General features: G+C 42.0%; 1 protein-coding gene across 2 annotated transcripts; it reads left to right on the top strand.

Moving 5' to 3' along the window:
• The first annotated feature begins 7,757 nt into the window (after positions 1 to 7,757).
• On the top strand, positions 7,758 to 19,826 carry TTC1 (tetratricopeptide repeat domain 1). 2 transcript variants are annotated; one of them, XM_083597487.1, is made up of 8 exons: positions 7,758 to 7,865; positions 8,962 to 9,303; positions 12,515 to 12,575; positions 13,779 to 13,891; positions 14,941 to 14,977; positions 16,402 to 16,550; positions 17,500 to 17,554; positions 19,258 to 19,826. In XM_083597487.1, exons 2-8 carry the CDS (start codon positions 8,989 to 8,991, stop codon positions 19,392 to 19,394), a joined length of 867 nt encoding a protein of 288 aa, XP_083453613.1. In that variant the 5' UTR covers positions 7,758 to 7,865; positions 8,962 to 8,988; the 3' UTR covers positions 19,395 to 19,826. The 2 variants fall into 2 exon arrangements, with proteins under 2 accessions (XP_083453613.1, XP_083453614.1); XM_083597488.1 differs by lacking the exon at positions 7,758 to 7,865 and adding an exon at positions 7,868 to 8,038.
• Positions 19,827 to 21,827: the final 2,001 nt, after the last annotated feature.

Below are 21,827 nucleotides of genomic sequence, written 5' to 3'. Positions count from 1 at the left end.
TATTTATTGAAAATAATAAGCCTTCACTATGTGATTGATTTCTAAAAGGAGTGACACACAGCTCAAGCCTACAAGGAAATCCTGCCCTGCCCTAAGGCTAGGAAGCTACTTTTCTGAGTCACAAATGTGTGTGTCCTAGTTGTGGTTACTCAGCAGGAACGTGGGTGGCGCTGTGGTCTAAACCACTGAGCCTCTTGGGCTTGCTGGTCAGAAGATCGGCAGTTCAAATCAGCCTGATGGAGTGAGCTCCTGTTGCTCTGTCCCAGCTTCTACCAACCTAGCAGTTTGAAAGCATACCAGTGCAAGTAGAAAAATAGGTACCGCTGTGGCAGGAAGGTAAACACCGTTTCCGTGCGCTCTGGCTTTCTTCACAGTGTCCCGTTGTGCCAGAAATGGTTTAGTTATGCTGGCCACATGACCTGGAAAGCTGTCTGTGGACAAATGCCAGCTCCCTCAGCCTGAAAGTGAGATGATTGTCCACACGCGATCATACACTTGCCCCATAATTTTTGTGACCCCTGCTTTTCAAACACAATTTGCCCAGAATGCCAGTCCAATTTTGTTGCCACATTTGGCACTAAAATAAGCTGAACTATGGTAGATTCAGGACAGACAAAAAAAAAGTATCCGCACAGTATATAGCTTAACTATGGAATTCACTTCTATGAGATTTGAGGATGTCAACAAACTTGGACAGATTTAAAAGAGGATTCGAGAAATTTGTGGAGGATGGAGCTATCAATGGCTACAAGTCATTATGGCTGTTTGCTACCCCCAGTACTGGAATAATTTATGCTTCTGAATATCAGTTGCTGGGGATTACAAGCAGGAGAGGGCTATTGCTCTCATATCATAAGGAACCAGAGGAAGCTGCCTTATATATTAAGTCAGACTCTTGACCCATCTAGCTCAGTACTGTCTACACCAGGGGTCAGCAACCTTTTTCAGCTGTGGGCTGGCCCACCGTCCCTCAGACCATGTGGTGGGATGGACTATATTTTTTTGGGGGGAGAACGAACTCCTATGCCCCACAAATAACCCAGAGATGCATTTCAAATAAAAGCACACATTCTACTCATGTAAAAACACACTGATTCCTGGACTGTCCGCGGGCTGGATTGAGAAGGCGATTGGGCCACATCCCGCCCCCTGGCCTTAGTTTGCCTATCCCTGGTCTACACTGACCAGCAACAGCTCTCTGGGGTTTCAGGCAAGAGTCTCTCTCAGTCCTATCTGAAGGTGCCAAAGACTGAACCTGGGGCTCTCTGTAGAAAGCACAGTGCTGGACTACATGAAGCATTAACCTGATCCAGCAGGGCTCTTATATTCAAATTCTCAGGATGCTTCTATCTTCTATGAACTCTAGGGTGGTGATTCTGAGCTGCGTAAGGACTCACGGATCCTTGGAATTTTATGTGGATGAGTTGTGTTTTCAAGCTGCTGGCAGTGGGAGCTGAAGTCTGGCAGAAGAAACTAGGAGTAACGAAACAAGACAGAAGACGATGGGCAGTGAAAGTCCCACCTCCAACAAGGCTTATTGTGTGGTGTTGGACACCGATATTTGCTTTGTTTCATTTATCCTTCTATAAAATGTTAGCAACAGTGGTCTGCCTCACAGCGTTGATGTGAAACACAATAAAGATGGAAAATAATTTGTAAACTCTGCTATATAGTTTGGAAAGTTGTTTGTGCATATTTCGACCCCTCTTAAGATACTGGAACCACATTTTGCATGACAGTTCCTGAGGTCAAAGGGACACGGGTGGCGCTGTGGCCTAAACCACAGAGCCTAGGGCTTGCCAATCAGAAGGTTGGCGGTTCGAATTCCCGCGTTGCTCGGTCCCTGCTCCTGCCAACATAGCAGTTTGAAAGCACGTCAAAGTGCAAGTAGATAAATAGGTACTGCTCCAACGGGAAGGTAAACAGTATTTCTGTGTGCTGCTCTGGTTCGCCAAAAGCGGCTTAGTCATGCCGGCCACATGACCCGGAAGCTGTACGCTGGCTCCCTCGGCCAGTAAAGTGAGATGAGTGCTGCAATCCCAGAGTTGTCCACGCCTGACCTAATGGTCAGGGGTCCCTTTACCTTTACTATATAGCTTTGAAAGTTGTTTGTGCACATTTGGACCCCCTCTGAAAATATTGTAACCACATTTTGCATGACAGTTCCTGAGGTCAAAGAGCAGGTTCTCATCTATTTTTGGATAAAATTGGATGCCATTTTTGAATCAAGATGCCAGACTGAACCTTTCAAAACTGCACTAATTTTAACTGCTGTTTTCAAAACTGCACTGATTTCTGAGTTTCCTTAGAATTCCTGAGCAGTACTGTACTACGTACGAGGCTGCTAGTGTAATATAAATAGTAAGGATATTTTTAAACTATCAAATTCTATTGATTGGCCACACTGGAGGCCTGGTTCTGTTCTATTCTGAGGCTCCTAATGGAGTGACCATCCTTAAATTTGCTTCCTCTCTTTGCAATCTATTATGGAGTGAAGCCATCCCTGCTCTCTCTCGCTCCATCTTTAGAGGAAGTCCACTGTACTGCTTCCTCCTTGGTGCCAGAGAGGTGATGGCACCTGACTGCTTCTGAGTCTGATTTGCAAAGCGTGTTTGTTCCTGGGGCCAAGGAATCAACAATGATAAAACAACAATAACAACAACATCCCTCAAACAAAAGACATAAAGATGCAAACAGACCCTTCCCTCCTCTACTCCACGTGCAAAACCTGCCTTAAGCCAAACCAAGCAGTCTTCTAAAAATAACCATTGCATAAAGCGCAGTAGTTTCTTATTGCATTGTTGAACTGTGCAGATAAAAACAGCAAGGACTGCATGTCTTTAGAAAATGCAGAAGCGATGAACAGGAAGCAAGGACCACGTTCTATTTTCATCCTTTCAGTCCTTCAGAGGCAAGAAAAGGGAGGCGGTTATAATGTGCAACTGAAGAAGGTTGGATTGGTGGGAACTTGAGCCAGTCTTTGTGCCTGGGCTTTCTGGACGCATGCCCTCATTCAATCATGATGGAAGGTATTATTTTGGAGAGAGTTTGGAAAAAAGGGTCTGAAACCAGTCCTGATTTGTTTGTCACTTCTTCAGATTCTTAAGTCAGCTAGTTTATGACACCCTTGCATTTCAGCTTCTATAGTATTACTATTACTTTTTTCCTTTCATTTCCTTTTTGGTAAAGTCTATTTAGTGTTCTCTCTGACTTTATTCCATTAATAATAATAATAATAAATTTTATTTATATCCCGCCCTCCCCAGCCGAAGCCGGGCTCAGAGCGGCTAACAACAGTAAAATGATAAAACATTCTAAAATCATTTCATTATAAAATTAATTCCAATCAGATTAATGGCAACCATTGGGCTCAAGCATCCAAGGTCATTGGGCTTCTGTACATGCAAAGAGCCTTTCTGGACAATTAATCTACATTGAAATGAGTGTGCAGTTGTGTTGCCCATTTTGTGTGTGGATACCAAATGTTTTCCCGCTGCCTTTCATAAGCACAGGCTGGCTTGAGTGTTGCTTAGAAGGTACAAACAGGTGACAGAATCTAGGTTGGTGTCAATGTGCCAAGAGGGTGAGAGGCCACTATTGGGGCCAGGGAGTTCGCAGAGCACTAGAATTAGCTTGGAATAAAGGATTTGCTCCATAATCCAGCCAATGGCATGATGGGCCTGTTATGTACCTCTTAAGTACATAATTAGTGAAGACGCATGCGAGACTCCTTCATGTAGGGAGCTGCTCAGTGATACTTTGTAGGCAGGACCTGCAGTGGTGCCATGTAGATTTTGCAGGTTTAGCTAGAAATTTTGCATAAACCACTAGAGACTTGTGCTTAGTATTCTGTGCCCACCAGGTAGCTTAGAAGAAAGTTCCTTCCTTATATTTTGACCAGATTGGAGGAGGGCACAGAAGAGGCAAAATATACTTCTATGTGGGTGAGGTGTGTCCCATGTATTAAGCTCCCTGAAAGAAAAATAACAATCTATTTTAATGACAGGAATCCAGCATTGGGGAGACGCAGGTAGGGGGAAGCTCCTGGTTTGGGTGTTTGTGCCACCTATGCCTTTTGACAAGCTGCACTGTAGGGCAATGTTCTCCCTCTCCCTTCTCCAAAGATGAAACATTATTTATCTTCCTTGCTATTTGACATGTTAATGTTTTGCATGCTACTTGATAGCCCGAGAAAGCAGCTTTTCTATATTTGGGATATCAGAGCAGAAAGTGTCTGATTCAGACTCTCCCCTGTCACATTGATTATTTTGTTTACAATGCTTTAAATAGCTAAACAGGCTGGGGAAGAGACAAGCTTGTTAGCTAAACTGCAGTCCTGGCTAATCCTCACGATGTCAGTTACGCTGGCCTCTTTTTCACCTACCTTCCTTTCATAGGATCCAACTCCTAGGGGCTCAGGTCCCTTGGGCCCCCGAATAAAATATTGGAGGGGGCTGCCCCCCAAAGTCGATGGGCATTGCCACTCAAATAATGTGTGTGCTGTGTCTCGTGACTGATTAGGTGGGGTGGGGAATGCTTCCCCCCCTAATATTTTATTTAAGTTGGCACCCCTGCATTCCCTTATGTGTGAGAAGCACCTGGAAAAAATGGACCCCCTTTCTGGGAGAACTGGGATCAGAATAGTGGAAATGCAAATGCTTTTTTTCTTTGGCACTATCCATGCCTTAAATCAGAAGTGGGAACCATTTTCAACCATGGGCTGCATATTTCAGGGTTGTGGGTTTGAGCCCCACATTAGGCAAAAGATTCCTGCATTGCAGGGGGTTGGGCTAGATGACCATAGCTGTCAACTTTTCCCTTTTCTTGCAAGGAATCCTATTCGGAATAAGGAAATTTCCCTTAAAAAAAAGGGAAACGTTGACAGCTATGTAGGTGACCCTTGTGGTCCCTTCCAACTCTGGCCTGTAGAGAATTCTGAGGCCCAGACAGAGATGCCTAGAGGCCTAAATTTGGGCCCTGCACCTGAGGTTGCCTATCCCTGCCTTAAATTTGCCAGCTGTTAGCTGAGGCTAGCCTCCAATTGTGCTGAAATTGTGAAGTAAATGTCCTTAAATGAGAGCTGGCATAGTATCACTGTTAAGTGTATGACTTGCAAAGTCATAGAAGCATAGAACTGTAGAGCTGGAAGGACCCCTGAGGGTTATCTAGTCCAACCCCCTGCAATGCAGGAATCTCAATGTCCTTAGTGGAAAATTTCCTGACATATGACTTCACAGAGCAGTCTGAGGCAGCACGTAGCAAAGGTATTGCTCAGGCTGTAAATCTTAATCTGATTTAAACCATTGGGATTGCAATTTGCTTCACAGTCCTAGCCTGAGCCTAGGACATTGGTAGTACAGCTGACAACAAAAGCTGGCTGTATTTGATTCAGACGAAGGCACTTGTATCTCTGCCAACGATGCTCTCCTGTGTGTTATGATTTTGAAGCTGAAGTTTAGACACTGGTGCCTTTCATGTCCTTTCCCCCCTATTAACAAAGGTGAACAAGTTCCATAACGAAAGGGCACCAATGAGTATCTTCAAATACAGGGGGCTGAAAATGGTACTCTGTGGCCATACATCTGCAAGTCTCTAGGCATTGTCTGAACATATGCAAGCTTGCATGGCTTTGTCTGTCATTATACCTTTTCAAAAGTGAAAAGTGCAGCAACAAAGGACTTATTGCTTATGAGAAATTAGTTCCATTTGATTTCCCCCCCCTTTGCTTATCAAGAGAAGGCACTGAAGACTGGGCCCTCAGCTAAAACTAGCATCTCTTTAGCACTACTTTCAGGACATGGTTCCAGCAACTACTTGTTTTTCATTTCAAACTAAATTTTCTTAATTGTTGGAATTTATTGATACTGTTGTTTTTAATGTTATTATGTTTAGTCTTTATTTTTATACACTGCTTTGTGAGAGCTCCTGTGCCCTGAAAGTTTACCGAGGGATCTTTTAATAAAGTTCACATTCCAACTGATATATAGCATATAAAAGGTAAAGGGACCCCTGACCATTAGGTCCAGTCGTGACCGACTCTGGGGTTGCGGTGCTCATCTTGCTTTATTGGCCGAGGGAAGCGGCATACAGCTTCCAGGTCGTGGCCAGCATGACTAAGCCACTTCTGGTGAACCAGAGCAGCGCACAGAAACACCGTTTACCTTCCCGCCGGAGCGGTACCTATTTATCTACTTGCACTTTGATGTGCTTTCGAACTGCTAGGTTGACAGGAGCAGGGACCGAGCAATGGGAGCTCACCCCGTCATGGGGATTCAAACCACTGACCTTCTGATCGGCAAGCCCTAGGCTCTGTGGTTTAACTCACAGCGCCACCCGCATCCCTATATAGCATATAGCTGTGGCTTAAAGGCACCCTATTTATTTTGCATACCTTTACTAGTTTTCAGCCTGAATTTAAACATATCCCGTGTAGTTCAGTGGAACTTCCTTCCTAGTAAGCATGCTTAGGGTCACCTATTTGAAAAGTTTTATTTCAATCAAAGGGATTAAAACCAAAAGGATTTTCTAAAAGTGCTTCGGCTCAGAATACCAGTTATCCTGTAAGTAGTAATTTTTCCTAGGTACACAAATAAATAGCAAGCCTCCTTTCTGTATGTCCTATCAAATTTATTTCTTGCATTTCAGATTTTTTAAAGCTTATTCATGTGTGTTGACATAATTCTAAGCAGCTTTAAGTCTTTTTAAGGTAGTTTGGGAACTGATGAGTGGGCCTATCAGTAAGCATTTTGGGCCCTCTAGTGGAATCTATTTTGAGCTTTGCTTTCTGGAATTGCGAAAACCGATATTGGGCATATTCCTGACTTCCTCTCAACTTGCTGCAGTATAAAATTCTATTTTTTAAAGATTTATTTAAAAATGGCGGCCTCGCCAGCCCCTAGATCAGTACTGTACTTATGGGGTTACTGCAGCCCTCTAGGCAATATAGAAGGAAGCTCGGAGATCCTGGTTCTAATGTATGCAGGACCATCTTTCGCCAACCAGAACATTTCCTTCCTGAAAAAGCACACACTGCAGGAGGTTTATTCTTATTTTTGTTCTTGTCCATGGAGAGAAACCTTGCCCATATTCGAGGACATGCAATCCAGATTACATTTTTTAAAAAAATAAAAGATGGTGCTCTGAATTTCTTCCTGCTCTGTAATTATTCCAGTTCCTCAATCACTTAACAGGAAAGTAAAAGTTTAGGGTGGCAACTTCTGTCCCCCTTTATTTCATCAGGAACTGCCCTAGTCTACGCGCTGCAGTAGAAGCGCCACGCTCCATCCCTGCAGGGCTCTTTGCCTGCAGCCACAAAGCCACTTGCTACGGAGAAACAGTGACAATGACTTCTAAGCAATCAGCCATAAGACTGCCTTACATGGCAACGTAAGGGATCCCTCTCCCCCGCCCAGTGGCGTAGCGTGGGTTGTCAGCACCGGGGGCAAGGCAAGTAATTTGCGCCCCCTAACCCGTGGATTTGCGCCCCCTAACCCGTGGATTTGCCCTAACCCCAGATGTTGCGCCCGATGCGGCCGCCCCCCCCCCCTGCACCCCCCACGCTACGCCACTGCCCCCGCCAACAAGCACGCGGAACCCCTTCGCCTTAACACCGCTCTACGCAAACCCCAACCCTACAGCGCCAATGCCTTCCCGCCCGCCTCCCTTGGCGCCACGGCCACGCTGATTGGCCGGGGAGGCTCGACGTCCACCCCTCCGAGACGAGGGCGTGACGTCACCGACGCTCCTTTCTCCAAGCGTCTTGGCTTCGCTCCTGCAAAGGAAACAGGAAGTGACGTAAGGGGGAGCGCGGCGCGTGAACAACGCGGCGTCAGGAAGTAGTGGAGTTGCGGGTAGAGACGTGATAGGTACGGGCCTCTGAGGGAAAGAAACGGGGCAGTGGGTGAAGTGGGGCTTCGGGGGTGTAGCTCCTGGGTTACCTGCCTTAGGATATGCTTCAGGGGCGGGGAAGCTACGGGGAGCGACCTTGCTTATCCAAGGGCCCCCAATTCTTGATCACTGGCTCCTGTCAGCACTAAGGGTGAAGAGGACCGAGGAGGGACCGCCTCGAATTCGTGAAATAAGGACGTGGTGTGGGGTTTTTTTGGTGTGCGGCTTTAGCAGCTCTGCGAGGAGGAATTTGCAAAATGTCTCTATAGCTTCACTGGTCTGGCAGCCCATAGCTGCTGTTCCTGGTGGGGCGGTCGTGGGTTCAGTTGCCAGTCACGTTTGAGGCTTGGGTGTCTACGGGCATGATTTGAATGTGAGGAGTTGCCGGGATTACTTCAAAAGCCAAGCCTGTTCTCGCGGGTGGGAGAAGAGGAAGGGAGGGGGAGGTTGCACGGTTTTTTGAAATTTCTTTCAGTTGCTTTATTATTATTAATATTTTAAAGGCATGACATAAACCTGTAAAACAAATAAATGGGAATATTGGGGTAAGAGCCATAATCGATTGGGAGGGCACATTTTTTTGCACATTGAAGTCCAGGGTTTAATCCCTCGTGTCTCCAGTTAAAATACAAAATTGAGGTAGCAAGGCTCACCCTGGGGAGAGTCAGAGAAGACAGTGGTGGACTATGTAGGCTCATGATCTGACTTTAAATAATAAGGCAGTTTCATGTGTCAATATTTTAGTAGGTTCAATAACTAGTGGAGTTGCATCTGGGAACAGTTTCTCATGTTGCTGCTAAAGGCACTGGATTACTGTTGAAATACATTATAATCTTGTTCAAACTACAATAGCATAAATTTGTACCAAATCCCATTTTATAGTTTAGCTTGCTTTGGGAAAGTACTGCTTTGAGAATGATGAAGCTAAAATGGTGGAGGGGAAGTATCTCTAGATACAACTATCAGTTTATAGCTGATTCTGTGATTAGATGTGTTAAGATTTTGCCAGCATTGTATAAAGATTTCATATCTGTTGGCATATGTAATTTTTCTTTCTGTGTTTGTTTGTTGAAGGCAGAAAATCAACTTTGTAAGCTCAACATGGAATCTGAAGATTCAATTTCTCCTGAAAAATTAGTTGAGGGTTTGAAACTCTCAGAGGAACAAAGCAGTCCTTCACAGCCAGATTGTAATAATGTGCATGTCCCCAGAATTGCCAAAGAAGGAGTGAGTCAGCTGCCTCACTCTGAGTCCAGAGAAGACGAAGACCTCTTCCATGACTGTAATGACTCTTTTGAAGCAGGAGTTGCAGAAGACAATCACAATAATAAGGCAGATCCTTTAGAAAATGAAATCGAGCTAGATGAAAAGGACTTATTAGAACTAGAGAAAAATATGTCTGAGGAAGAAAAACAGGTATGCTTTAATGAAACTACAAATGTTTCTTTAACATTGTGTTGATTAGCACTCTGATTTTAATGATATTTCTTTGGAAATATGTCCCATTGATTTCAGTGCAACAAAGTTCCAAGGAGTATGTTTTGAATTTTAGCTTTTCTAGTATTCACTGTATGTTTAAAAAAATGAAATCTTTCAACATAGTCCTGCTCTTTTTTTAATTGGAAATAGCATTTGTTGATTTCAGTCAAATTTACTGCCACCTACAGCAGCCAATTCCTGTTCATCCTTTTTCGGAAGTAAATCCTTTTCAGCTTAGTGGGGCTTATTGGCAAGTGTGCAATGAAATCATTGTGCATGCAGAACTACTTAAATGAATCCATTGTGCTCTTGGAAGTCATTCCATGCACACAATGATTTAGTTGGATTGCAATCTTTTCAGGGCACAGGTTCACCCCCCACCCCGTTTTATGGTTGAGGTTTGGAGGGTTTGTGATTAAATTCCAGCACTGTGACTCTCCCCACCCACAGCATAAGTGTCATTTGTCAAGATAAAGGAATCCACAGAGACATTTCTTGTTTTCCTATATGTCAGCCTTCCCCAACCTGATGCCTTCCAGATATTTTGGACTACTCCTCCCATCAGCCCTAGCCATCACAGCACCAAGTTAGGGAATGTTGCTACATGTGATTGCAAGCAGACTCATTATTTGCTCATTTTTGTCTGCGTTATCCATATTTGTCAGAGACACCGACTTTTCCCTTACCACTCCTTTGTTGTGTTTTTGTTTGTCTTCTGATTATTCTGTTCCACTTGCTCTCTGTCATCTTAAAACAGAAATGTGCAGTGTGTGCCTGCGGGACAATTGTGTGCAGGCTGTACTTTAAAAAAAAAATCTTGTGTTAGACTCTTCTAGATTTTTAAGTGTCGTTTGACTTATCTGAGTTGTCTGATTCATTTCAGGATTTAGAAAAGGCAACTGTTAAAAGTTTAAAAAGCTGTGCTTGTTGGTGGTGGGTGAGATTATTCCTAATGTCAGAACTGCTAGAAGACACATATGATCTTGCTTGTTTGTGACATGATTGTCTGGATTTGGGCTTTTCACCTTTGCAAGCAATGCTTATTCAGTAGCAAGAATATTCATCTAAAATAAAAGTTAATCTTTTAATTATTTTGTTATGTTTATCATTCAACAAAAGCAACAGTGGTTTTGTCAATCAGTTTATGTGCAATGAACAAAGGGTAGGTTGGGGAATTCTAAGACTGGATAACTAAGGTTAATAAAGGGATTAAAATGCATTCCTCAAGCAAGGCTGCTTTTTAGGGTTCAGACACAGTCATTTCTCCTTTTATATCAAGAAAGATGTGCAACAGTGACTCAGCAGTATATAAACAACGAGGCCTCTGTTTGCATTTAAAAACAAAATCAGATTCTTCACTGGGTAACATACAACTCGTGTCTAGTAAAGCTAAATTCTCTATTATATTAAAATTGTGTAAATATTTACTTTGCAGAGTTATCTTTCTGCTAGTCATTAGATGAGCAAGGTTGCTTGTACTTACACGCTTACTGCTGGACTGCTTGCTCCATGTACTGTATCTTTTTAGCTTTCAGCCATGGTTAATGACAGAAAAATATTATCAAGGAAGTGCATTCCTGTTCAAATGTATGTTTCCTAACCTGTAATATTTTCCCTTACATTCAAATTTTTAGTTCCCATCAATTACCAGCAAAACCACAAAACACATTTTATTTTCATCGAATGAATGCTTACTAAAATTTGGAGGTGTATGGCTGGGTAGTAGAAAATGTTGTTGGCCCTGATTTCTGCATTTTTTGGCTGTATATATTTGAAAGATTATAACTTTCCTTTCTTTAAAAAGGAAGTTTTTTCCCACAGTAAAAAATTGGAAAACCTCCATGGTAAGGCACTTCAAAAAATCCAGAGAATAAAATGAAATTTATCTTACGACAGTTCCTTTCTGTACTGTGGTAGCAAGCTAAATCCTGAGTGTGTTGGGCAATCAGTTTTAAGTAGTATGCATTAAAGCAGAGAATGAACAAAAAGAGGTAGGTGTGTGTGTTGCTACACTTGATTTCAAGTTAAATGCAGGGTCTGTTGCCTTTCAAGCCCTCTATTTATTGGCTGAGCTCTTATGATGTCACAGGACCTGAACTAGGAAGCAGAAATTGGCTCAGCGGCCAGGAAAGTAGTATGCTGGCTGTCATGGATGTGAGGATGAAAGAACTATTGTGGGGCGGGGGGGCCTTAGGGAATGGGGAGAGGGCAGAAAAGATGAGGAACTAGAGACTAGTGAAAAGAGGATTAAGGGGGGAGGAGGGGGCCAAGGGAAGGAATGGATAGAGAGGCAGAGGTTTGAAAAAGTTGAGAAATTAGTAAAAGAGGTAGAAGGTGTTGGTGGCTAGACATCTTCCTGCCTCCACAAGACATTGGTTGAGCTCCTATGTCACAGGGTAGTCCAGGGTGGAAAGTCTTAAATGGGATTTGGGAACAGAAGAGCATGTGGTAGTTAGTGAAAAGAGATGGAGGGCTGTAATTCTTGAAAGCTTATTCTTCCACAAAAGTTGACTGTTCCTTGTTTTACCAAAGAACATATAGCAGAAATAATTATAAACAATAAACAATTTCTATGTACCTTAGGTCAATTCTTCATTCACTTTTTTCCCCTCCCAAGTGGGTGAATAGTTTTTGTGGTTGGAACTACAAACAACTCCAGCCTTGGTTTGGGGAAGTCTCTATTGGCCTTAGTGCCTCATCTGTAAAATGCAAAGTGACCTCTATTTCACAGGATTCAGAGATCAAGAAATAATTTTATTTTATTTTTAATGTAAAGGATTTGTCATAAACAAGCACTTGGTAGGTTCTCCTTGCCTAAGAGCCTCCTACCATTTAAGCTAGGAAAATGAAATTTGCTATGGTTATGGTTTGCCTACTGTTTGCATTTGTGGATAGCCAAGCCTCAAGAACTCTTGGGCCTTTTTGGCGGGGAGAAGACTTCACTCAAATTTTGAAACATGTCTCCTTTTTAGAAATCAGAACATTAAAAAGTATGTACAAAATAGCTAGGCAAAATACTAAATAATAGATGGGTTTTTGGATAGCTATTTCCATATTTCAGGTTGCAGTTTCCATTGTGATATCAAATAATAAGCTATTTTGCTTACTTGCTTCAGATATTTATTATGTGGTCTTCTTTGTATTACAGAGGAGAAGAAATGAGAGCACAAAATTAAAAGAAGAAGGAAATGAACAGTTCAAGAAAGGAGGTGGGTGAATTACAACTATGTAATACCCAAATTGTGGTCAGTCTAAAGACAAATGCTATGTAGAATTTGTCATCTGTGCAGGTGATTGATGCGGTCCTTATAGGTGTTTATGTAGTCTTCTTATGACCAGCCATATTTGGAATACATACCCCTGGAGAAGACTTCATATTATACCTTACCATTGTATTTGGGAATTCTCTTTTAAGGGTTCTGGGAGTTAAGATCCCAGAACTGCAGTCATACTTGTGCTTACTTGGGATTAAATCCATTGTAGATTTTGAGGCAACTGTGCCATTGATTCCCCGCCCCCCTTCAATCAGTCTTTGGAAAACAGCTCTGAGCGAGTTGTTGACATTTTCTTAAATATGTTTAGTACTTCTGCAAACCTCGGGATTCCCCATATCCTGCTGAAAGTCTTCTTGTTGTCTTTGGATGGTGCCATTTTGGGGCGCAAAAAGGTTGGCACTCAGAGAATGAGTGCACTTTCAGCAAGGGTCTTCACATTTTGTTTGACCTTAATAGATGGGCTTGCCATCACTCTGTTTTATTCTGAAGAAATACATCACACCATGCTCTAGGCCCAGTGACTTGATGGTGGGGGGAATCCCTTGCGCACTTCCCTGGCTCAGTGCTGGGAAGCAGGGTAAGGAGCCATACTACTTCTGCTGAATCACAGTGCTTGTCCAAAAGGAGAAAGGTCTTCTTGCCTCTCCAGTATCTCCAAGGCTCGGTGTCAGGAGAATAGACCTTGTCTACCAGTATCTGTATTCCAGGTTGCCAGAATTATATTTTAGTTGCCTTAGCAACTAAAACAAAGTGTATTTGTGGAGCCTTGCCCTACTCTTAACTCCTCTTCCTTAATGATGTCTCCTAATTGCCTTGGGGTAGTCCTGTCTACCATGAGCAGCTCCTCACCTTTGTTAAAGGTGTTGTAATGTGCTATTACTGGCCCCTAAGCCCTTGAAAGGGTTGGTATGAGAGTCTGAACATTTGGGAACGCTTCTAGTTAATCCTTCTAGTTATCCTTGATGACTGTTGCTCGGACTGGGATACATTGCTTTTTTGTTTATTTTAGCAGTGTATTTTTTCTGAAAAATTAAATTGGGGGCGGGGGCGGGATGTGATGCTAGGCATGCCTTCAAGGCATCAATTCTTGTGTGTGCACTTACTGTCTTCGATCTTGACATTTCATTTAAACTGCAGAATATAAAGAAGCTGAAGATGCTTATGCAAGAGCTCTGCAGGTTTGTCCAGCCTGCTGTAACACAGACAGATCCATTTTGTATTCAAACAGAGCTGCAGCAAGAATGAAACAGGTAATGCCCAAGACAGTGAAGTAGCAAGAATGAATGAATGTGATTATTGTTTTCATCTTCCCTTTCAGCTATAAACTTGACAGCTGAAGGCATTTTGTTTTCTTAGACTTTTTTCTCACTGTGGGAGAACACGGGAACAGTGCTGAGTAGAAAAAGTAAAACTGGGACCTCTGTTAAGCAGGCAGATCAGCACAGTCTTACTTCCAGACTTAAGAGGTTTCCTCTGACCTTTGGCACATGTCATGACTCATGAGTGACCAGTCTTTTCCTCACTTGGGGAAGCGGTAGAGATGGATGGGGCTTGGGCAGTTGCACAGCAGTCCCTGCCAGCTCCAGAGTTGTGGCTGCCTGGAGATCCTCATCCAAGCTCGGCCCCCAGGGCAAGAAAGGCAGGCAAGGAAGGTTGAATGCTGCTGCTCAACCAGGCGTGCTTCCTAATGGCTCTTCTCTTCAGTGAGCTGGGCAGGGAGGTGGTCCATGCTTCTGCTTGAAGGTGTTTGGGATGCTTTCAAGCAGCAGTGAACAACCTGATGCGTTCCTCCTTGGTCCTTCCATTGAGAAGGGGGTGTTGGATGCTGATGCTGGGGTGGTGGGGCTTGCTAAGCAAGGATGTTCACTGGAAACTGCAATATTTGGCATGACCAGCAAGGCCAGCCAGCCAAAAACTCTACCATACCAACTATTTAAATCAAGAGAGTAAATCAATGTTAACACGGTCTATTGCATCAACAATTTTGATTGTATTCCTAGTATGCTTTTATTTTACTTATTGCTGAATGTACAGCAGCATGTACAGCAGTTTGGTACATTTGCATGCCGTAAGTCCCCTTGTGGAAGAGCTCGCCAACAAATGCTGATCATACTTTTCTTAGCCTCTAAGTAGTTTAGCCAAATTAGTCCCCTCACAGCTTTAGAATAAGTCATCCAGAATATTCTGTTACACTGCAAACATTAAAATATGTGAATAACTATCACAAAGAATAAGTATTTAGCATTTCTATAAAAATACTATTTGGTGTTAAATGTTAATGCCACCTCTTCTTTTACAGGACAAGAGGGAAATTGCCATAAGTGACTGCAGCAAAGGTACTGTTTTCCTGTTCTTGTGCTCTGTTAAAAGCATGTTGTCTTGGTAAGACTGTTATCTACTTGAGAGGCACCCCACCAGCGGAGGTATAGAGATGAACCCAGTTAAAAATGGTGATGGAGGTGGAATTTGCTCTAAACAGTTGGCAGTTACTGACATTCTTTTATTGACATCTAATATCTCTTTGGAAGTTGCTGTGTTCTTTGTCATAGCAATTTTCTGTGGAGTTCCATAATTCAGTTTTCCACTAGCCAAATACAGGTTTTTGCTTCTGGAACTATTGATTCAGCATTCCCACTTTTATTTTAGGTAAAAGTTTATTATCTGGAGGCTTTTTGTGTGAAGCTTTTACTGTATATTATATCCGGCCTCCCTGCCCACATGTCTCTCAGAATGCTTTTGTTCATGTCGTGTGATTTCTTCTGTCCTCCTTTCACACTTGTACTTTATCACCCCTAAAATGGTCAGTTTCCTTCATTCCTCCTCCCTGCTCCTTTTACATGTCCTTCTCCCTCCTAGAACAACATTCCTCTCTTACCTCCTGTCTTCTTATTCCAAATTTGTTTGTTTTCTCTCTTAAATTATTCACCTTTTATCACTTTCTAGTTTTCTTCAACATCTCCTGTACCCCTTTCCTCTTGGAAGGAGCCCCCCCCCCGCCACTGGAGGGGTCTCCAGTGGTTTTCCAACCACCTTTATTCAGCTGGCACTAGCATTGGTCTAACCAAAGAGCTATCACATGTACAGAGATGTGAGGCAGAGAGACTGGGTAGCTTGTGGAACTAAGACCCACTTGAAAGCAGATTGAGACCAACAGGTGGTTCCTGGCCCATGGAATGAGTGAGGTTGGGGAGCTGCATTTGGCTGACCCCTGCAGGCCAAATTTGATAGATGGGTGGGTGCTGCCCACCTGTTAATTAACTGGTGTCTTAAGATGGCAGACGACCCATTTTTGCCAGCATGGTTTGAAATCAGACCATACAGTCAAAGGCACAGCGTGCAAAGTGCCAACGATTAGCTGGTCATCAGGTATTGTCCTAAGTGATGGAGTATCCAGCTAGCCTCACTTCTGCTAGAGCAGAGCTGCTTGTTTTTCCTTTAAGATCCCCATGGACATGCATGTGTAGCATGAAATCATGCTGTGTATATGGCTTGATCTTGCACTTAGAAAGTAAATCAAGTTCAAGATGGTCCACAAAGGGTTTTGATCACTTATATTTGCTATAACTGTACATTGAAGCAAACAATAAAATGATTATTAACCCATTTGCGTATGGTTAACACTAGATCATAGCTTCTACTGCCAGCACTATCCTATAGCCTGAGGCTAGCTAAACTAGAACATGCTGCAGATGCCCTAGGCTTTGAAGTAAAAAGTTTCCTACCTCAGTTTTTCTGCTGTTTCTTTAATTCTGTTTTATAGCCCTGGAATTAAATCCAAACTATATCAAGGCACTGCTCAGGAGAGCAGAACTATATGAAAAAACAGAAAAGCTGGATGAAGCTTTAGAAGACTACAAAAACTTGTTGGAAAAAGACCCATCAATCCATCAAGCAAGAGAAGCTTGTGTGGTAAGCGTCTTTCCCTCCCCAAATAATGGAGTGAATAGCTCCTGGTAACTGTTGGACATAAGTATTAAATCTTAAAGGTAAAGGCATGCATTACCAGGATGACAGCCTACCATACTTTTAAAACTGGAAAAAGTATGATCAGATTACTTTATTCCCATATTTAAGTCCAAAATGAAACTTCATTTCTAAGAAGGAAGAACTGACCTACAGTAAGCTTTTTGAGTTGGAACCATTGATCATAGTTTAAAATCTCAAAGCTGTAAACCCCTTCCTCATTGCTTCAACAGATAATTCAAGAGAGTAATCTAGAAGACCATAATAACATTTCAGGGAGTAATAAAACAATGAAAATTGTCTAGTTCAGAGGTGACACCTTCTAACAGAAGGTACTGCTCTTTGAGTTTATTTTTAGTACACTACTTTGCAACTTTCAGTACACTACTTTGTAACCCTGAGGACAGCAACAATCAGACCATGCATTAATAAGGGTTTCACATGTATTGACCCAACGTTGATCTATCAGAAATTTGCTCCAAAGTAATGTTTTTAGGGGCAACCTTGTGTCTGGCATGTGCTGTAATTTTAGCCAGTACAGAAGCAAGACACAGTGAACTGTGGACAGTATAGAAAATAACCTCAAATCTCACAATGACGATAGGAGTTCCATGTGGGAAGTTCAAGAGTGATCTCCAAAAGAAATTTTGGATGGTTTCCAGTTTGGAAGCATTTACTCAACCAAACACTTCTGCACCATAAAATGACTTACAAAGTAGTTCTTCAGGTATAAAGTAGCATTGCAGCGCTCCAGTGAGTTCTGGCTATGAGTGTGTCCCCTGTGATTTTTCATGCAAAGTTGTGCCTCAAGCCATGCATAGTATGTGTCATGGGTGAAAAAACAGGTTGTCAAAGCCAACTTTGAAGAATTGATTCTCTTGTTTGTTTTTCTTAGCGATTGCCAAGACAAATAGAAGAACGCAATGAGAAGCTTAAGGAAGAGATGTTGGGTAAGTGGCACTGGTATCCAGCTTGGTTGTGTGGTAGCTTCCATACATTGGTATAAAACATGAATTTCTTACACAACCATCCCTGCAGACAAATTAATGACTTCTCTTACTACTCTAGGACAGACTTACCCCTGAAATCTCTGGGTTTCAGAGATCCTCATTTTTCACAACACTGATGCCCCATCTCAGACCATCCCATCTCCACAAACATCAAGGCTTATTGAATGTTACTTTTAAGCTGCTGATTTGACAACTGTTGTTGAAAATGGGCAATCAGATATATTTGTTCTGATCTAGACATCTATGGGTGTTGTAGTATGTATGGATCATTCCCCCCCCCCCGATTTTTGGGATGGGAGTGTCTGCACTGGGCCTTCTTGAGCCCAACAGGGGAAGCAGTGGCAGCTGCTCATGAATGTCGCAGTAGGTATGCAGGTTGTGGGTAATGGGTGTGTGGGGGAGACGCATTCTGAGAGGCAAACTCCCAATAGATTCATATTAGAGAGTACCCCTCTGGATTGCACAGTGACCACCATCCAGAATCAGAGAAACAGTTGACAGGTTCATTTCTGCCACACTCTCGTAGCTGAGCAGGATACTGAGTGCAGAATCTCCCTTCCCTCTTGTGCTGGCGAGAAGAAAGGGCAGTCAGTGAAGAATTCCTGTCCCCAGGAGTCTGACCTGATTGGTCATGTGGTTCTGGTCACAATCTCCTTTTTAGTAAGATGCTGTGCCTCAACACCAATGTTTACACACTATGCTGCATGCTCAGTTTGAAATTATGTCGATTTATAATCTAAAATTCTGATCAGAGGCAGTAGGGTGTAGATGATAATGCTTATTAGAATGAAAGGCAAAGCAAACAGAAATATGAATTAGTCTCTCCTACATTTCAACTGCCATGGCTAACATTTGCTTCACTATCTGTAGCACAGCAGTTGAAAGGCAGCAAGTTTCTGAACATAATACTGAACCCCAAAATGCCATACAACTATTCTTTCAGTTTTAGCAGTAAAGCTGACATTTGAATATGACAGAAGGAAAATGTTTTGTGCTGCTTCTTCAAAAGTTGCATCTACAAGAGCTGTTCATTTGAACCAGTTCTTAAGCCTCTGGTCCCGGGCCAGTGTGTTCAGTTTATACAAACTTTTATGTGCCTTCTTATCTCTTACCCATGTGTTTTGTTTCATGTTGATAGTTCATGGTCTTCAGGCAGGCTTTATTTAGGTTTTGGGGTTTTTTTTACTTGCTCTGTAACTTCTGCCTAAGAACCATTTGGTTTCAGCACTTTTTTTAGGGTTACTACAACTTCTTAGCAAGTTTGAAAGTTACTTTATTAGCTATAAGGAAAACACTGTTCTCAAAGATTAATTACTTTTGGAGACAAAATGATCATACATGCACACTAGATAAGCTTTGAATAGGCACAGTGCTTAACACTAATGTAGGTAACTTGTGACAGAGGACTAAACAAGGTTTCAAGCATGTGGAGCCAATCTTTCCAAATGACAGACCATCTACTGTTGCTTAAGTGTCATGAGGCAGGTGCTGTACAGAACATAATCACTCCTGTGTTAGCATTCTTGAACAATGGAATGCTTGCAGCCAATTCATTGTGGAGTGTTCAAGCAGCAAGGAACATTGCTTCATTACTGACCTTGTACATGTTGGGAAGTACATTTCTTTTTGTGTGTGTATTGCAGGCAAACTGAAAGATCTTGGCAACTTGGTTCTGCGCCCTTTTGGCCTATCAACAGAGAACTTCCAGGTGAAACAGGATTCCTCAACTGGCTCGTACTCTATCAACTTTGTTCAAAATCCAAATAACAACAACCGATAACATAAGCCAACCCACTCCTGGTAAAAAGTGTGGCATTGGAATTGTGGCGTTTCAATGAATGCAGAAAGAGGGTGAATTAAAACTTTTAAGGCCTAACATCTTTATCTAAATATGAAGATTTGAACATAGTCTCATGCATTTCTCTTCTATAAGGTACTTTTTACAGGTGTGGGTGAATAGAGTGAAGTGGTCTGACTTCCGCTGCCATCTTAGATGCACTTTATTTGGGCACTCTTTATCCTCCCTTGTGATGAAGGGGGAGGAGTGTTTGGCTTTGCTAAATAGAAGAATCCAGTGTTCCCATACCTGTAACTAAAGTACAACCATTTTGTGTGTTCATGGAGTTTGCAGCCTATGTGCGTGAATGAGAGGGCTGATCCCTTTCTATTCAGAGAGGACACTTTTGCTAAGTGTAATAAAGCATTGATGGTATTGTGGTCTGCATTCTGTTGCCTTCTTATTCAAAGGAACATATGAATCCTTTTCCTATAAATGTAGTATACTGTATAAAATAGCCTGGGTGTAATTGCAGCTATCAAAAGCTGCAATTGTGTTGGTGTTTATCTCTGTAAATGAATCAAGGACTTGATAATTCTATCCATTTAGTGCTTGGGGTTTTTTTTTTTGTTTTTTTTTTGGGAGGGGGCAGTGACAGAGGCAGTTGGCAAACTATAACAACCTGTGGCAATATCAATACAAAAAATGCTGGCACAAGTTCTTGACTGTGCATCTGCTGTACTTACAATACCATTTTCTACAGCTTGTTCGTATCCCAGCACCACTTTGAGATAATCATGTCCGAGCTCCTAAGGCAGGCAAAGAAGCTCTATACTTAATTCTCCATAACATAAACAACAGTTCAGCTGTTGGCAGTATTACAGCTGCTAATGAAGTAGCAGATTTGCAAACCTGGTACAGAATGAGCCTGCTGCAAGGGGGAGGAAGAAACCTTGTAGCCTATTTGGTTGGAAATATCCTGCAGCACAAGTGTGTGTTCTGTTTTTATTTCAGAATGTTCCACCCACCTTTCACAAGAGTTTTCAAGGTAGTTAACTAAACATATTAAAAATCTATATTCGAAATAAAGAAAGCAGATATAAACACCATGATAATTTAAAAAACACTTACAAATTCTCCATTTAGTGCTGAAAAGTTAGCGCTGGCTGTAGAGGAACATTCCAGAAGCAGGGGACACCAAAATGAAGGCCCAGTCCTTTGTGCTAGCAACAGAAACATTGTAATCACACATAGGATTGCAGTGTTAGCTGTTTATCAACCTGCAATCCTATGTGTGATTACACAGAAGGCATAGTTATGTCCAGGTGAGTATGTCTAGGATTGCAGCTTGAGTATATTAATTAGCCTTTTACTGTCAAATAAGCAACCAGAGGAAGAGGCAGAAACCGACTGCTTGTTTATCTTTTTTAAAAGTGCAGGAAAAAAATCAAGGCTTTATTGAATAGATGGTACACAATATTCTTGAACAATTAATTTCAAGTGACCCTTAAAAGTTGAATCGTTTTTCCTCATTCAAGTCTACCAAATGAAGGAGGCGTAGTGACATAGCAAACAGACAAAAAGGTAACATGGAGCAAAGCTTAAATATTAAGCAACTAAAGCAAAAGGGTGAAAAGCAATACGTTACTTCTACCACTACAATTTTTCCCTGACAATCATTTCAAAGTGAAAAACAAGGTGGCTGTAGTTTCTCAATTCTTCATGAGTAAGTACCAACTAGCCATTTTGTCCATTTTCCAACCTGGCTGTCTTTATTTTGCCCATAAACCTGTAGTTCTACCACTTCGTACAGTGTTATGGATGTAAATGGGCAGCGGTTGTGCTCTTGAAGGAGAAGGAATAGGAGCACAGGCTAAAAGTAAGATGTCTATGCAGGCACTACTGGCTCCACCCATCATCAATCCAGATATGTACCCTTATTTGTACAGCCAACACCATTTTCCTGAGTCAAAACTATCATTTTGTGCCATGGTTACCTCCTAAGGTATGTGCACCTTCTCCAGTGAAGTCACCCAACCCTGCTTTTAAATAAAAAGGATGCTTATTTTTGTCTAACTACACTGCACTGACTCGCTGCAGTACCTTTTTACCTTGCCCAAATAAGCTTCTAATCTTGCTGGAAAATTGTAGAGTATACTTTATTTCTCTTTTGCTTTGACTATTGTAGAAAGACTACCGCAAAGCAATTGCTTGTTGTCCTTTAAACATCCTCTCTAATTTCTGAAGAAAACTGGTACAGTTGAACCTCTTAAAAAGGTGCTATGAACTGTTTTTATAAATAAAATTTTAAATGTTTTCACAGACATTTTTAGTAAATATTTAATATAGAATTGCATTGTAATATACTAACTCATACATCTTTCCCATGTTTAGAATGCTATTTAAAAATATAAATCTGTCAAAGCCAAGGGAAAA

Source organism: Podarcis filfolensis, assembly GCF_964270895.1.
Source record: "Podarcis filfolensis genome assembly, chromosome: 2".
Lineage (NCBI taxonomy): Eukaryota > Metazoa > Chordata > Lepidosauria > Squamata > Lacertidae > Podarcis > Podarcis filfolensis.
This window is presented reverse-complemented; position numbering and strand designations above follow the sequence as displayed.

Bases quoted from the DNA above. Each gene is read 5' to 3' on its own strand.
- TTC1 (XM_083597487.1), top strand. From the start codon at position 8,989: ATGGAATCTGAAGATTCAATTTCTCCTGAAAAATTAGTTGAGGGTTTG. The intron at 12,576-13,778 runs GTGGGTGAATTA...TTTAAACTGCAG, and splicing joins TGAACAGTTCAAGAAAGGAG to AATATAAAGAAGCTGAAGAT. The intron at 17,555-19,257 runs GTAAGTGGCACT...TGTGTATTGCAG, and splicing joins GCTTAAGGAAGAGATGTTGG to GCAAACTGAAAGATCTTGGC.